The 15,579-nt window shown below is 46.1% G+C and overlaps 3 protein-coding genes across 3 annotated transcripts; 1 reads left to right on the top strand and 2 right to left on the bottom strand.

Annotated features, from left to right (window-relative positions):
• Nucleotides 1-742: 742 nt before the first annotated feature.
• Nucleotides 743-1,768, top strand: zgc:112271 (uncharacterized protein LOC553698 homolog). The gene is made up of 4 exons (XM_061669431.1): nucleotides 743-828; nucleotides 1,065-1,129; nucleotides 1,231-1,328; nucleotides 1,526-1,768. The coding sequence occupies exons 2-4, from the start codon at nucleotides 1,067-1,069 to the stop codon at nucleotides 1,623-1,625; spliced, it is 261 nt and encodes an 86-aa protein (XP_061525415.1). The 5' UTR covers nucleotides 743-828; nucleotides 1,065-1,066; the 3' UTR covers nucleotides 1,626-1,768.
• A 2,697-nt stretch (nucleotides 1,769-4,465) lies between these two features.
• LOC133398094 (protein C-ets-1-like) lies at nucleotides 4,466-6,666 on the bottom strand. Its single transcript, XM_061669704.1, has 6 exons — nucleotides 6,648-6,666; nucleotides 6,344-6,463; nucleotides 6,051-6,254; nucleotides 5,101-5,307; nucleotides 4,910-5,028; nucleotides 4,466-4,675 (listed from the first exon to the last, which is right to left on the bottom strand). Exons 1-6 carry the CDS (start codon nucleotides 6,664-6,666, stop codon nucleotides 4,466-4,468), a joined length of 879 nt encoding a protein of 292 aa, XP_061525688.1.
• A 395-nt stretch (nucleotides 6,667-7,061) lies between these two features.
• Nucleotides 7,062-14,507, bottom strand: LOC133397938 (glycogen phosphorylase, muscle form-like). The gene is made up of 20 exons (XM_061669395.1): nucleotides 14,161-14,507; nucleotides 13,677-13,778; nucleotides 13,495-13,573; nucleotides 13,316-13,419; nucleotides 13,040-13,171; nucleotides 12,824-12,935; nucleotides 12,646-12,728; nucleotides 12,404-12,547; nucleotides 12,214-12,306; nucleotides 11,993-12,139; nucleotides 11,749-11,912; nucleotides 11,564-11,678; nucleotides 10,212-10,313; nucleotides 10,000-10,147; nucleotides 9,862-9,920; nucleotides 9,454-9,595; nucleotides 9,175-9,382; nucleotides 8,548-8,682; nucleotides 8,366-8,432; nucleotides 7,062-7,710 (listed from the first exon to the last, which is right to left on the bottom strand). The coding sequence occupies exons 1-20, from the start codon at nucleotides 14,401-14,403 to the stop codon at nucleotides 7,561-7,563; spliced, it is 2,529 nt and encodes an 842-aa protein (XP_061525379.1). The 5' UTR covers nucleotides 14,404-14,507; the 3' UTR covers nucleotides 7,062-7,560.
• Between the last annotated feature and the right edge of the window lie 1,072 nt (nucleotides 14,508-15,579).

The following is a 15,579-nucleotide window of genomic DNA, read 5'->3' as shown; positions in this document are numbered from 1 at the left end:
CGTTCAACGCAGGCGTTCAACAGTCCTTGTTAGTAGTCTATGAGATTGCCGGTTCTTAATTAAGTAAGAGCTTGCTGTGGTACGAACAAAACAAAAAAATCTATATTTAATTTGATATTAAGTTTTTATGTATTGTATTATATCTATCTAAAATAAAAGTACATTTTGTCGACTATCGGAATAAACCCTTTTAAATTGGGCATTCAACGATTTGCTATTTCAAAACTATATCCCCACCCCCACCCCCCCACAGATGTGACAAGGTAGCTGAGACATGCCCCGTTTGAGCTGCATGCCTACGGCGAGGCGAACCAAGAAGTGGCAAAGTTGTAAGCGCATTCCATGTGGACGGTGAGGGGAAGAAAACAAAAGACAAAAGATACCGGCACATTGTGTTGCATACAGTTGCACACAACGATGTGCAATCACAAATTACAACTGAAAAGGGAATAACCTTTCACGTGTCAAAATATGTTGGGTCTTTAAAAAATATCTGTATTTATATGACACGCTTTTGTGCCGACAGAAAAGTAAACCTCGTAAAAATCGGTTGATAAATGAACAAGTTACGAGGTAATTTCAATGTCGATTCATTGCCTTAAATGGAAAGTCGACCTATCAAACATGGCCGCCACTGGGCATGTAGCTTGGCCGGCAGCTACTGCGTGCTGGTGTCGCTAGTCTTCATTTCTATGTGAGACCCGAGCTCCAGATTTTCCAGAGGATCTGATTGGCCGTGGTTGTGACCCTTTACCCTGTGATTGGATTGTTCACAGGACCACACATAACGAAACAGAAATTATCAGGAAGCAAATCCACAACGTTTAAGTATGTACTTTGTGTTTGTTTTTCACGCGAAATATAGTTGATGTTCATTATTAATGCTGTGTCTTGGTTTTCAATCAAATATGAGCATTTATTAGTATTAGCGTTAAATTTCGATGAATGAAACGCTACTTTCGGTCAGTGTCTTAATTTAGAGGCACGTCTTCGATTATCTTACTCATTAAAAATGGCAATATTGCTCAAAACAAAAACATAATTTGTTGCTGCTGTTGTTGCAGACATGGCCATAACAACCGATCACATCCGGGCTAAACTCAGAGCGGAGCTTGCGGCGGAGCACGTCGTACGTTTCTGTTTGCAATGATCATTGACTTTGGAAAACTTGCAGCCTAAACCAGTATGATGCATCATCCACATGTGCGTGTCTGTGACTGTGTTCTGCAGGACGTGGAGGATATGTCGCCCAGCAGATGTGCGACGAGCTTTAAAGTGCTCGTGGTGTCGTCCCAGTTTGAGGGCAAGCCCCTCTTACAGAGACACAGGTAGGCCTACACAGTGGACACGAAAAATCACATCATGCAATTTTACAATCCGTGATAAACTTCACTCAAAATTGTCCATTGAACTGCGATTGGCTGCCAACAATCGCCCAAAGTAGCTGGCTGCGTCACCTGTCAAAATGGTGAAAAATGCTCACCATGCATGACACGGTGTGAGTCACGATTTATGTCATTGTCAGGATGGTGAACACCTGCTTAGCGGAGGAGCTGAAAGACATCCACGCCTTGGAACAGAAGACTCTCACACCGGAACAGTGGGAGAAACAAAAGTCTAAATGACATTGCCGCCATCGTATTGTGTGGTAAAACATAACAAGAAGCAAGCAAGTGTCGTTACAGTTCCCATCCCATGAAGATTGTATAAATGCATTTGAAAATGCTGCTGGCAATAAAACTGACAGCTGCCTGTGTTGCAGTTTTGAAACAACAACATGTATAGTTTGTCTTTTATTTGATAGCGTACACAGTAGCAGGCTGTGTTTTGAAAGGGGACAAGATGGCGATCTGAGGAGGCACTGATGACATTACCGCTGTCTCTTGTGCATATTATGTAGCCAAGAATATGGCCCCATTTGAGTGCATAGCAAAACAGTGACGTACAACTATGTCCCCTTTAAACTCCCAACTCCAATACACTTGTGGAAAGGGTCACAAAAGTATCTCTAAAAGCTTTGATGGTCATCACACGGTAAACCGGATTGTCTGTTAATGGAGAAAGTTCACCACTGTTGCTACTCTCCCGAGAAGCGGCCGGCCTGAAAAAGAAGGCCGCTGGAGCACGACGCAGAATGCTCACTGAGGTGAAAAAGAATCCTAGAGTGTTGGCAAAAAGACACTTTTCTGGCAGAAGAAGCTGACAAATCTATGTGGTAAAACATTAAATAAGAATTGATGTCATTTGAGGACAAATAGGAAGCCACTGTTTAAAAAAAAGAATTGTGTGGACAGATGAAACTAAAGTTTTGAATATTTTTTCTAAGGCATACAAATGCTGTGTGGATGAGGGGGGGGGGGGGAAGCACAACATACTTTGGGAATGCTTTTCTACCAAAGGGCCTCGATGCAAAAACACATTCCCAAGTTTATGAAGACATTTTGCAGAAGAACATAAGATTGTCTGACAAACAATTGTCAGAATCCTGACCTCGACCGGAGTGCAAGTCCACTCTCCAACTACAGGAAATATTAATGAAGGGTTTACATACTTTTTCTTGCAAATATGTATTTCCTTTACCCAATGTGTGTAAACTTGAGTAAAGCAAAACATTTTTGAATTGTAAATATGATGTGACAATGTCAATAAACCGTGCGTGCATGTGAGAGAGAGTTGAGCACCAGCAAGTGTGCGACTGAGCACGTCAGCATATGAATGCGCGAGGGTGGCCGTTTTCCCTGAAGAAATCCATTTCATTTGCATTTTGTATGACAAATCCCCGTCAGTAAACATTCATTCTCAAATCAATAGACAATGCAATGTACGCAAGAGCGATTTATTTACGGGCTTTTCGGTGGACACCTGAACCGTGAGGGCACCGTTCAGTGAACAGTGAGACACTGTTATCTTCGTTTTACGTGATTTCTTTTCACCCCGGGGGCGTTCGTGCACAGGATTGGTCAGCTTCTGTTGACACCGATGCCAAATATTGGACTGTTTTTTTTTTGTTTTGTTTTTTTATATATAGACACACACTTCACACTTGGTTATGAGGACAAAGGACCCCCCCCCCCTTCCATTAGGGAAAGTGGCGGAAGTAATCCACACACACTCACTGGCTGTGTAACACCTTGTTCACTGACTTGTAAAATTTAATCAGCTTCTGATTTCATGCTAGAAATCTGGCATTCTATACGTATAATGTCACTTAAAGCACGGGTGTCAAACCCGCGGTCCTGCGGGCCAGATCTGGCCGTGTGCTTTTTCTTCTTGACTTCTGCTCAAAGCTAGTTTACCAGCATGAAAAAAAAGGGAGGTGCTCGAGCCAAACACCTAGTCTGTAAACAAACAGTGCAACAAAACACAGCTTCAAAAAGCATTGAAACATCCTCTCCCAGGTTCCTCACATAGAGCCAAACGAATAACAAATGTTACTATTAGTGTTTTTGTAGCATAATAATTTCTACCACACAATGACACACTAAAACGAATAGAAACTGTTGCTGTTGCTCTTTCCTAAAGAGAGAACCAACTACTGTTGTTGCACTTTGCTGAATCCAAGACAAACTGTTGATGTTTCACGTTCCCAAAAGAGGACAAACTACTGATCTTGCTGTTTCCTAAAAAGAAAAGATTTAACCGTTGATGTAATTTAAATGTCATTAAATTTATTCCCGTTTACGGGAAGAAAAAAAAGCCGTGTCTTTTGCGTTTTGTGCCCTTACTGTACCCAACGTGCACTTACCTATGAACCTAAAACCAAGATACGTACCAAACCGTGATTTTTGGCGTACCCTCACACCGCTGGAGATGAGACAATGATGTGGCTTCACCGTTACAACCTTGCATGCGATGTGGCCAAAGGTGTTCATAAGTTTGACACCCCTGACTTGAAGTCGAGCTGTCTGAAGGAGGCCCTTTAACGCAAAAACATATCACCTCCAAAAAAAATAATAATAATCACACGGCGAATGGTGCGCTTGGTTGCATTAAAACACATTCACTGCCATTAACGGCTTTAGATGTCAAATATCCATGTTAACTGGGAAGGCTGGCAGTGAATGAGTTTTAAATGCCACAAAAAGCACCATTTTGGAAAAGATCATTAGGAAATCCACAGGAGGAGAATACCCGCTGCTGGATTACATGAGAGGCTGCGCAAACACACATATACTCGAACCACAGATGCTCCATTCGACGGCTTGACCCGTCTGTTTCACACACTTGAAGGCTTTGGAGCAGTTAATGGAAGAAAGTGTGAATATATGTTCAATTAGTCCAGCTAGCAGCTGAGCTCTGCAGAACACTTCATCCCCTTAATTTTACACCAGAAGGATTTCGTCGGATGGATTCCCCTCGGTATCGTGCCCCCCATATTCACAGTGATTGTCATGCTGTGCCCAGTTAAATATCGGCACCGACGCACTTCTTTGTGCTGTCATTTTTTTTTTCCCCCCCTCACTTCTTAGTTGGCGGCCCCGATGTCCAACATGGCGTGCAGCTCGCCGGGCTCGTATCCCAGTAGCCCTTGCAGATTGCAGACAAAGCGGTAAACGTAGCGCTTCCCCACCGTCTTGCGGATGATGTTCTTGTCGTAGTAGTAGCGCAGACCGCGGCTCAGCTTCTCGTAGTTCATCTTGGGCTTGTGCTTCCGGCGACCCCACAGCAGCGCCACCTGGACACGGGCGTGAAACCTGAAGTGAACAGCTCCGGTTCTGTCACAGCCCTCAAAAGTCTCCAGTAAAACCAGAAAAGGTTTTGTCGCCAGAGTTGGCAACACTCTGTCACTAATTACACAAACACTAAATACGACATTAGCAGCGATTCAAGGTTCTCAACGGTAACGCTAACCGTTTGAAATGTTGTCACGGTTTAAGGGTAAACCCTGGTCGTTCATCCCCAATTCTACCTCATCTGGGTCGGTCAGCTTGAACTCCCAGCCGTCTCCGGTCCAGCTGATGCACGACCGGCAGCTAGGGTCGGTCAGCAGCTCCAGTAAAAACTGCCACAGCTGGATGGGACCAGTTCCTGTTGACACAAAGCAAACTAAAAATCCGTTGTCATCCTCGCGTGCGCACACACAAACGCGCTATGACTCACCAGTGTAACCGGCGAGGACGGCTGCCGGGATTACAGCCGAGCCCGCATCTGCCTTGCTGCCCACGTACTCCTTGAAGCTTTTGTAGGGTTGCGCTGAAGTGAAGCCGTCCCCGCGACGGCCCTCGTCCACGATGCCCTCCAAGTGGTGGACGCCCCCCACCCACATCAGAGAGCCACCGCCAGATAGCTCAGCTTGGGAGTCGGTCTCTGGAAGCACGACGCGACGACGCCGTGTTGCAGTTATTTTGTTCTTGAGTTTGGAGCTATGCTGCCAATAACGCTCATAGAGCTTCTTCGTATGCATGCTCCACAGATTCTCAATAGGGTTGAGGTCTTAACATTTTCTGTGTACCCATAGCAGTGGCTATTTTACGGATGCTCACATATTACGATCCTTCCACATTTCTCGACATTCCAACTTCAAAATCTTCAGCTCATTCGGTACACCGAGGGAACGATTTTACACATTCTGAAATTCCCCTATTCCTCAGAATGCCATATTTTCCATTTCCAAATACCCATCTTTGCAAATTTCTCAACCGATTCCAAACATTCCAACACCAAAATGTGCAGTTCATTCAGGCTACTACAGTATTTGTAAACTTGGGGGGGGGGAGAAAAAAAAATAAATCCCAATTTTCACTTAATTCCATATTTTCCATGCGAATATTCCCATATTTATGAAGACATTGGACCAATTCATTTCGATATCTCAACAATTCAGTTAGTTCAGCAGCATTTCAGTCTGGCATCAGCGATATTGAGAACTATAAAGCGATAGAAAAGAAGCTCGGGAGCGTACCTCGACTACTTGATGGCTGGCAGGGAGATGACACGGTGCACAATGGTAGTGCACCATCGCAGTCACCATCATTTTCTGTGCATACGACATTTAGCAGCGATGGATAGAATGTCCGGGTGCAACTTATTCTAGATTTCACATTTTTTACCCCGTCTCATGATCTCCAGGTGTTCCCACAGGATCTCTCCGGCGGTGCGGTCGTACACGAGGCCCAGAAAAGCCACGCGGTCCAGTCGGCACAGCTCTTGACCCAGCAGGCCCCTCAGGTCTGAACCCAACGAGTGCAACCCGAACTCGGCCCGGCACCAGTCCAGCCAGTGGTTCACCTCCCACTCGGACCACAAAGTGGGATCTGGGGCGCGGGGTTACGGGAAAAGGGGGTCCCACAAATCTCAGTGAATCTCCACAGCGAGTCCGCACGGTGATGATTAAATGTTTCACCTCGCGGGAAGCAATGCCTGAGCCTCTCCTGGGTGAAACCGGAGAAACTGGCTCGCAGAGCCTCGCAGAGAACCTCTTTGCTGGTCGGGGTGAGCGGGGGGACCTCCAGGGGGTCCATTTCTGTTACACAAATACATTGAATCAAAAACAAATAACAACATCTAGAAACCTATAACCACCGTACAAACACACATTAAATGCACCTCTTAAATTATAGAACAGGAGACCTGATCACAATTATTTGCCCACTTTTGCATCCAGGAAAAAGACCCAACAAATTACGACCAAAAAAAGAAAAACTTACCGTAAGCAGCGCAGTCCATATCCGTGTGTGAGGAGGCGACACAACAGGTGAGACCTGAAATGGAAGGAGGCTGGGAGGGGGCACTCGCTCCAGTATGATGGGCAACGGGGGGTGGGAGGGGTCTCGGACTGATCGACAAGTGTCAATCACAGAGGGAGCGGGAGGGGCAAATGGCGACTCCCCAATTTGATGGAAAGGAACGATTTGCGAGCTTGCTCATTTACTGTGTAATTTTAATGGTTGTTTATGCTCGCAGATTGGCCGGTGCCCACGTGCCACACACACAGCTGGCCAGTGATAAAATGACGTGCTGCCTACTCATAGTTCATTTCTAAATTCAGCAAGGGATCAAAATCATGATTTTCCCCCACTGTATACCGGCCCAATTATCAAAACAGAACACACACACATAGCTGTGGACTACTTTTGCCATTTATTGACAAAGACAAACACGGACATACATTGAAAATGGACGCTTCGGTCACCTAAGTGGAAGTGCGAGCCGTTACAGTGCATGGAGCTCAATTGTTTTCCACAGTTTGTTTACATACACGTGAGTACAAAGAAAAAGTTACACATCTGGAATGGAGTCACTTCGGCATTTCTTTTTGTGGTTATCTAACGGAGCAGAGTAGGACGGACAGCAACGTGCAGGAGAACGAGACAACGAATGGAAGCATGCCTCCATGGAAGACTTGCCATCACAGTGGAGAAGGTTCCGGCGTTTTGGAGTGTTTTTTTTAAAGGCTTTCGGGCTGGGTGAGCGTGTGCGTGGTCCCAGTTGACATTTAAGTAGGAGTTAGTTAAAATGAATACTGATTAACTTCTCTTTCAATGTAGGATGAAGATATTGAAGGAGCTGCAACAGTGAGAGGTTACATGGTAGGCTGGGGGGCGGGGCTCTATGTGCACTTTAGCGGGGGTCGTCGGGCGCGGCGATCTTCTCCAAACTGGGCTCCATGCCCCAGATCTCCCTGGCGTACTGGGAGATGGTGCGGTCGCTGGAGAATTTGCCCGACGCGGCGATGTTGCGGATCACCATCTTTGTCCACTCTTTAGGGTTCTGGTCATACACACATGCGGGTCAATTTACAATAATTCATTCATGAATATGTAAATAAAGGCTTTGCTGTTCACTGGAAACGCACATTCGCGTAAGGATGTTAAATTAGTCCCACTCACCTGCAGCAGTAATGTGGACAAGCGCTATAGAAAATAGACGACATTGTCTATCTTTATCTTATGTTGGCTACAAAGTTTGGTGCTCACTTTAGCTTTTTAAACCACAAAGATCGAGCCAGGTCATTTATCGTCGAGATTAAAAAAATAATCATAATGTACGCAGAATCTGCAAAAGTTTAATCATGAATTCGCGCTATATTTGAGATTGTATAATTCTTTTTTTGATTAATTAACCAATTATTTATTTTCAAAAATCTTAAATGCATCTGTAAAAAAAAAAAATTTAAAAAATAATTTATTTCTATTTACAATAATCAAATTAACATTATGTAATTAGATAAATGTAAACATTTTACTGAAACAAATGTATTTTGTCTTTGTTGCTGCATAATTAACACTAATTCTTAATGCAAATGTTTTTTTTAATAGGATGAAAAAAATAATTGTCTTTGTTATATTTATCATGAATGTAGTGATAATTTATTTACCAATTGGAATCGGAACGGGTGGCCCGACAGGCGGGTTTCGCAACTGACCTTGTAGAGGGCGCTCACTCTCTCCTGGCAATTGATGTAATCCTCATAGTCAGCGAACACCTTGAACCTGCGGTACACACAAAAAATAAAATAAAAAAATAAAAAAATACACCTCGGGTGAGATGATCTGCCATATATCGAAAATCTGGGGGGGGGGGGAAAGCGGGGGGTTTGGCCCGGACCTGTCGTGATGCATCAACATGTTGACGAGATCCTTGAAGAGGTCCACCTGGTTTGGGCTGAACAGGCCTGCCGCGATCTGAGATACGGCCTGTTTCAACTCGGGGATGCGATTGTAGTACGCCAACGCGTCGTACCTGGCAAAAGATCGAGTGACGTTCACGTAGGAGGCCCTTCTTTGAGACCAATTTAAGTCAAGTCCACGGATAGCTTGTAACTCATTTGAGCGAATTGCCAGCCAGAGTTGCCATTAGATGGAATACTGTACTACCGAACACCATTATTCTTGCTTCCAATTTAGGACACTCGATAGGTTCTCAATTGGGTTTAAGTCAGGGGATGACTATCATCACAGCACAAATGTCAAGTTTCTGTGATGAGGCCACTCATAATCCGAAGTCAGCATATTATACTATTGTGTCATATTTCTTGAGAAAAAAAATGGAGTCTTCACAAGAATAAAGATGGATTTTGTCTGAATTTTTAAAAAAAAAAATCTTTATCTTCTGACAAAGTCCTCTTTTTCCAAGTCATAATTTTTTCAAGAAAATAATTTGTGATAAGGATAAAGTCGCATTGTGATATTAATGTCAAACTTAAATGAAGGAAGTCAGTCAGTAACCCCTCACCCCGTTTTGTCCAGAGCCTCCACGTCCTTCACCCTCATGCCGAAGATGAAGAGGTTCTCCTCTCCGGCCTCCTCCGCCATCTCCACGTTGGCGCCGTCCATGGTGCCGATGGTTAGGGCGCCGTTCAGCATGAACTTCATGTTGCCCGTGCCCGACGCCTCTGTGCCGGCGGTGGAGATCTGCTCGGACAGATCCGACGCAGGGATGACTGCGGATACGAGAAGGATCACAACGTCAACGCTTCGGCGCAAAGGCCGGGGGGAGGAAAAACAAAATGACCTTTCTCTGCCAGAGTGACTCGATAGTTCTCCAGGAAGATGACCTTCAGACGATCGCCCACCACCGGGTCGTTATTGACGACGTTGCCGATGGATGTGATTAGCTGGATGATCAGCTTGGCTGTGTGGTAACCCGGGGCCGCCTGGACAGTTTTGGGGAAATACTGTGATCAGCACTGGCTGGAATTCACAATTGTTTAATTATGAATGTTTGAATTGCTTCTGCTGTCAAAAAAAATCCCCATCTCAGATTTAAAAAAAAAAAGAAAACACAAAATTAGGGTGGTTTTTTTTTTCCCTTGACACACGAGTATCTGTGTGTCTACTCAAGTACAAAGTTGAAGCGCTTTTGCCACCTGTGGTGATTAATATCTTCACATGCGTCGTGTTTGAAAGCGCCGCGAGTCACCTTTCCTCCGATCATGACGGTCCTCGGGGTCCACGCCTTGTTGGGCTCCTTCCTGATGCCTACATTTTAAAAACAAACAGAGGGCTTCATGTTGTTGTTTTTTCGCCCCTTTCGGTTCTCGTTGAAGGAAGCACCCACGGTTGTAGAGCGTGATGATGTGCAGGCAGTTGAGCAGCTGCCTCTTGTACTCGTGGATCCTCTTCACCTGCACGTCGAACATGGAGCCGGGGTTGATCTTCACGCCGTAGTGCTCCTCCAGATGGGCGGCGAACTTCATCTTGTTCTCCTGCGGTCCAGAGGTTCAATACAAAGAAGGACGTCAATAAGCGTTGCGCCGTTTGCGATCTTACCTGTTTGACTTTGGCAACGTCTCGGATGAAGGCGTCGTCGTCCACGAACTCCAGGAGCCCCTTCAGCTGGTCCAAGTTGCGGATGTAGTCGTCGCCAATTCTCTGCAGATGAGAAGCTGCTGAAAAGATCCCGAAATGCCGGGGGTTTTCCTGCATATGAAATTCCGAGGCACGCACCTTCTTCTCGTTTCTGGTCGCCTCCGCTTCTAAAACCTCCAACATCCTTTTTTTTCTTATTTTACCATTTTATTCAAATATGGTTACAATGTGTTGAAAAGGTGTGTCTTACAAAGTTTGGGAGGTGTATTTTCAAACTACCGAAAGAAAAAAAAAAGTTGTATTTTTTTATTTTTATATACCGTAATTTCTCGTGTATAATGCACATCCCCCCCCCGCCTCAAAAAGAATTGTCAAACGTCAATAGTGCACATTATACATGGGTATAGGGTTAAAGGGGGGGGGCGAAATTCACATTTTATAAATGTATGCCGCCATCTTGTGGTTATGAAAAAGCTGTACACGTTCATTCCAAAATGCCACCGCCACCTAGTGGTTATAAAAAAAAGTGTTTGCCTACACTTTCATTCCAATATGACAGGGAAACGTATGACAGAATTGGCAGAATTTGTGAAATATTGTTTTGTTTTGTTAAATATGACTGAACAGCAACCATCATTCATTTCTTTTGTTTTATTTAATGATAATGCTTTTCTGAAATGCTTGACCGTTTAATTTGAATCCCACTAAAATAAAATGAAATGTGTTTCCCCTGGTCCTTCGTGTTTTCTTGAAAGAATTGTACCCATCTTACAAATTCTGCCTGGGTAATCAAACATATGAGCACAACTGTGTGTTTTCTAATTTATTAAATAAAAGTAGGGCTGTGAATTTTCAAATAAGAGCAAGTAAATTAAAAAAAGGATTACATGTTCAAATAAAGTGCCAAACTTCAGAATAATTCTTTGGAGAAAAAAAAAACGAACAAAATACAGATAGTACTTCGTTTTGATCATATGGGTGGATGCAAAATCATGCATTGTAAAAATGCATTATACATAGGTAGAAGGGTTTTCCAGAATTTTGAGGTCAACTTTGGGGGTGCGTATTATACATGGGTGCGCATTATACACGGGAAATTACAGTGGTCTCGTTATAGCGCAGAAGAGCACATTTGTTTTGGTATCATAACTTGATATTTCATGACTGGTTATGATAATGAGTAAGCTAAGCTCGCCCAGTAAAATTTTCCTGTTCGATTGGAAGATGATTTGTCTTAAATTAAGTAGCGTGTTCCTCATTTGAACCAGGTTTTTGCAGTGTATTTGTGTCTGTTCCTTTGAGGCACAACAAACCTCGGCGATGACGTCAGCCAGTCCCGGGTTGCACATGAGAAGCCAGCGCCTCGGTGTGATGCCGTTGGTTTTGTTCTGAAACTTGTGAGGATCCGTGTCGTAAAAGTCTTTGAAACTAGAAGAGAGTCACGGCAGCGGTGAGCGATCGTGCACGCGAGCCGGAGAGGGCGGAGCGTCTGGCTTACACCGTGTCTTTGATGATTTCGGAGTGGATGCGAGCCACGCCGTTGACGGCGTGCGAGCCCACGATGCACAGGTGAGCCATGTTGATCTTCTTGACGTCGCCCTCCTCGATGAGGGACATGCGGCGTACGCGGTCGCCGTCGTCAGGGTACAGCTTTCCGACGTGCTGGAAAGTCCCACCGCGATCGCGACTTAAAAGCGGCGGGACGATGCGGGAGAAAGGCGGCCAGAACATCAGACGATTACCTCCAGATGCCTCCTGTTGATCTCGTAGATGATCTCCAGGTGACGAGGCAGCAGGTTTTGGAAGAGATCCACGGGCCAGCGCTCCAGGGCCTCGGGTAGCACGGTGTGGTTGGTGTAGGCACAAGTACGCACCACGATGTCCCAGGCCTGGGGGGAAACATCACATATAAGCTTGCTGGCTCACAAGATGAAGTACAATCAAACAGCCCGGCTTTACAAACCTTCTCCCACGGGAGCTTTTCAATGTCCACAAGGATCCTCATCAGCTCGGGGATGGCTAAAGCGGGATGGGTGTCGTTCAGCTGGATGGCTACCTGTCCGACGATCATTCAAAAAAAATTTTTGAAAAAGACCGCGGCAGTTGCCGAACAGTCGTCGTATACGACTCGGGTCCGCTTTGACTGTACGGACCTTGCCGGGCAGCGCGGACAGATCCGAGCGCACAAACTCGGTGGAGCCGAACTTGGACGCTTTGAATCGACGGACGATGTCCTGGAGTGTGGCGGCCACAACGAAGTACTCCTGCTTCAGACGCAGCTCCTTCCCCTCAAAGAACTAAACGGGCCAAAAGAGTTGGCACATTGAGAGGAACAGAGATGAAACGGTACCAACATTTCATTTTCAGATTGAATTTTACAGAGAAATGGACTCACGTTGTCGTTAGGGTAAAGAACCCTGGAGATGTTCTCCGCCAGGTTCCTATCGAGCACCGCTTCGATGTAGCCACCGACGTTAACTGGGTGGGGGGGGGGGAAGCACGGCGATGACAAAACTTCACTCGATTCACTGATTTCAACCCACGTGATGGCTGAGCGACAGCGTGGTACTCACAGTCTTGGAGGTTGAAGTCACACGGCGCCTTGGCGGACCACAGCCTCATGGTGTTGACGATGTTGTTTCGGTAGCCGGGTACTGGAGTGTCATAAGGAAGGGCCAGCACCACCTTGATGAAAAAATAAATACATAAAATAATAAAGCACGCGCGTTCCGATCGGTCAGCTGACGCGGAATTATCGTTGGCGCTCGAGGCTGGCTTGCGGCACTCGCCTGCGTGTCGACCCATTTCACTCCGTCGGCCGCGTGTTCCACCCGTCCGTAGAAGTGGACCGGGCGCATGTACTCGGGCCGGGCCTTCTCCCACGGATTCCCGTAACGGAGCCAGTCGTCGGCTTCCTCCACCTGTCCAAAACACAATTTTGTTGATTTCTTTCAAATGGGCACGATGACGAGATTTACATTTATGACGTCGTGCGTATTCGTAATTACGACTGTATTTACTTATTCCCCAATATTCTGAGGAACCTGTGGAAAACGTCTTCATACCTGCCGGCCGTCGACGATTTTCTGATTGAATATGCCAAACTCGTAGCGGATGCCGTATCCGTAAGCGGCCAGGCCCAGCGAGGCCATGGAGTCCAGGAAACAAGCTGAGGACAAACGGCGGAGGTTCAACAAGAAGTTCTCCGAACACGGGCGGGTAGAGGACCCGGGCGGGAGCTCACCGGCCAGGCGACCCAGACCGCCGTTGCCCAGGCCCGCGTCTTCCTCGATGTCCTGCAGCTCCTCCATGTCGAGGCCCAGCTGCAAAACGGCACGGCGGGGACAAGTGAGAACGTGGTTAGTCAGCCGGCGCACCCCCCACCCCCCACCCCCGTACCCCCCCCCCCCCCGTCGCGGGCCTCACCTGGTACGTGGCCTCGTCGCAAGCGTTCTCCAACGCCAGGTTGACCATGGCATTCTGCAGGGTCCGCCCCATGTAGAACTCCAGGGAGAGGTAGTAGACCCGCTGCATGAGGAGAGGAAATGGCCAAGAGGCTTGAATGTATGATACTTGCAGATTTTGGACTCCACCTCGCTTATTGTGCGCGAATTGCTCCATTTCCTCCGGCGCTTTGCTCGGGTCAAGGGTGAGCAGACGGAAACTAGGCGACGCGGAGGCCGTGCGCCAACGATCTGTTACGTAACCCGTTGCCTTCTTTCCCCCTCTCTGCGGGGTCATCACGATTTATTGACCCCATGTGAAAACAGTTCTATATAAGGATCCGAGGAACGTTCTCGCTCTCTCACTACCCAACAACCCCCCACCCACCCTCCATCACTCCTCCCTCTCCCTCTCCTCCGAGTGGACGTGCCGGACTGCGACACCCGAGCCCCCGGGGCCGCTTTACCTTCGGGTCCGTCTCGTAGTAGTGCTGCTGCGTCCGGATCCAGCGGCCCACCAGGTGGTCGCGGACGGTGTTGGCCAGCGCGAAGTAGTAGTCCCGCTTGGTGGCTACATTGCGGTCCTTCGCCAGCGTGAAATGCAGATGTCGGTTGAAATTGAGCTTGAGGTCGGCGACGTTCTCCACGCCGGCCAGACCCCGAACCGAAATCTGTTTTCTCTTTTCCTGGTCTGTCAAAGGTTTGGACATGGCGACTGACGGCTCCGGGATCGAATTGCGAGTGTGAATGTCACCTGTGACTCGAGTCCCAAGTCGGAAGTTCGGCTCCCCGCAGTATTTATACTGCAGGTCAAGCTAACGGAAGCCAACGAGACTTAGTTCCGGGTTGTGCTGTCAAAACAAAAGCTTGAGCGAATGTCAAAAGAAATCTCTTTCCGGTGAAAGCGGCCCAACGTGTATCTTGAACGTGTGTCCTCGTCTTACGACGAGCAAACGATTACGATATTTCGAGGTTACGAACGCCACAATTGTTTTTCATATATTTATGTTTTTCACAAATATTTAGGACTTCTCTAATACGTAACGTAGACGATAGGAATGTCATGGTCACGCCATATTTAACCTTTTTTAAAATATTTATAGCCTAGAAGTGGTTTTCTGACAAATATTTATTGTAATAACGGCTACTACTGCATCAGTGATCGACTACGATCCGGCGTGATATGTAGTCACGTGGCCCGAACAAGGGATCCTGACTTTCCGCCGTAGTTATTTTTTATACTTACAGCCTACGATGATGACTTGTGTTAGCATAAGTTAGCAATAACACTACATTGTTATATCCAAAATCAGGTTACATCATAGCAATTGAATTCCAAGGACCCCCCGTCGTTGCATTCTGAATAACAGGTTACATAATGTGAGGAAAAAGGAACCCTACATGACAACAAACAAGCTCAAAAGAAGTCGTCACTCAACCCATTGAATCAGTTTATTTCTAATCAAGCAAGTTATTCATTCAAACGAGCGATGTAACAACGGGAATATAATGAAACAAACATTTGAACTGCGAATATTCCATTTGTTTTGCCTTGCAGAAGCAAGACAAAAGCGCACAGCTCCACGTCAGAGCGTAAAGGTGACGCAAAAACACAGACAAAAAAAATAAAATAATTGGTCTGACTCTCAGCATTCAAGCAGTCCAGGCGGGTTTGGAAGGAGACATTATCCCAGCGCCAATTCCCCCCGTTCAAACTCAAATTTCACAACATGGAAACATGCAAACAAAACCAAAACTAAAACACATCACTTCTTATTACAAAAATATTACTCTTAGTTAACTCAATCCCATCATCATCTGGCTTTTTCCACTCCAAATGCAATCAGCTCTTGAAATGGCTCATGCAAATGATAAAATGTAACCTT

Source organism: Phycodurus eques, chromosome 23 (assembly GCF_024500275.1).
Source record: "Phycodurus eques isolate BA_2022a chromosome 23, UOR_Pequ_1.1, whole genome shotgun sequence".
In the NCBI taxonomy this organism is placed as follows: Eukaryota; Metazoa; Chordata; class Actinopteri; order Syngnathiformes; family Syngnathidae; genus Phycodurus; species Phycodurus eques.
This window is presented reverse-complemented; position numbering and strand designations above follow the sequence as displayed.

Excerpts from the sequence above, each read along its gene's own strand:
- zgc:112271 (XM_061669431.1), top strand. The coding sequence starts at position 1,067 with ATGGCCATAACAACCGATCACATCCGGGCTAAACTCAGAGCGGAGCTT. Across the intron at positions 1,130-1,230 it reads AGCTTGCGGCGGAGCACGTC|GACGTGGAGGATATGTCGCC; the intron begins GTACGTTTCTGT and ends TGTGTTCTGCAG. Across the intron at positions 1,329-1,525 it reads CCCCTCTTACAGAGACACAG|GATGGTGAACACCTGCTTAG; the intron begins GTAGGCCTACAC and ends TGTCATTGTCAG.
- LOC133398094 (XM_061669704.1), bottom strand. Across the intron at positions 6,255-6,343 it reads CAGGCATTGCTTCCCGCGAG|ATCCCACTTTGTGGTCCGAG; the intron begins GTGAAACATTTA and ends CCCGCGCCCCAG. Across the intron at positions 5,029-5,100 it reads CGTCCTCGCCGGTTACACTG|GAACTGGTCCCATCCAGCTG; the intron begins GTGAGTCATAGC and ends TTGTGTCAACAG.
- LOC133397938 (XM_061669395.1), bottom strand. The coding sequence starts at position 14,403 with ATGTCCAAACCTTTGACAGACCAGGAAAAGAGAAAACAGATTTCGGTT. Across the intron at positions 13,779-14,160 it reads ACTACGAGACGGACCCGAAG|CGGGTCTACTACCTCTCCCT; the intron begins GTAAAGCGGCCC and ends CTCCTCATGCAG. Across the intron at positions 12,548-12,645 it reads TTCTTTACCCTAACGACAAC|TTCTTTGAGGGGAAGGAGCT; the intron begins GTGAGTCCATTT and ends TGGCCCGTTTAG.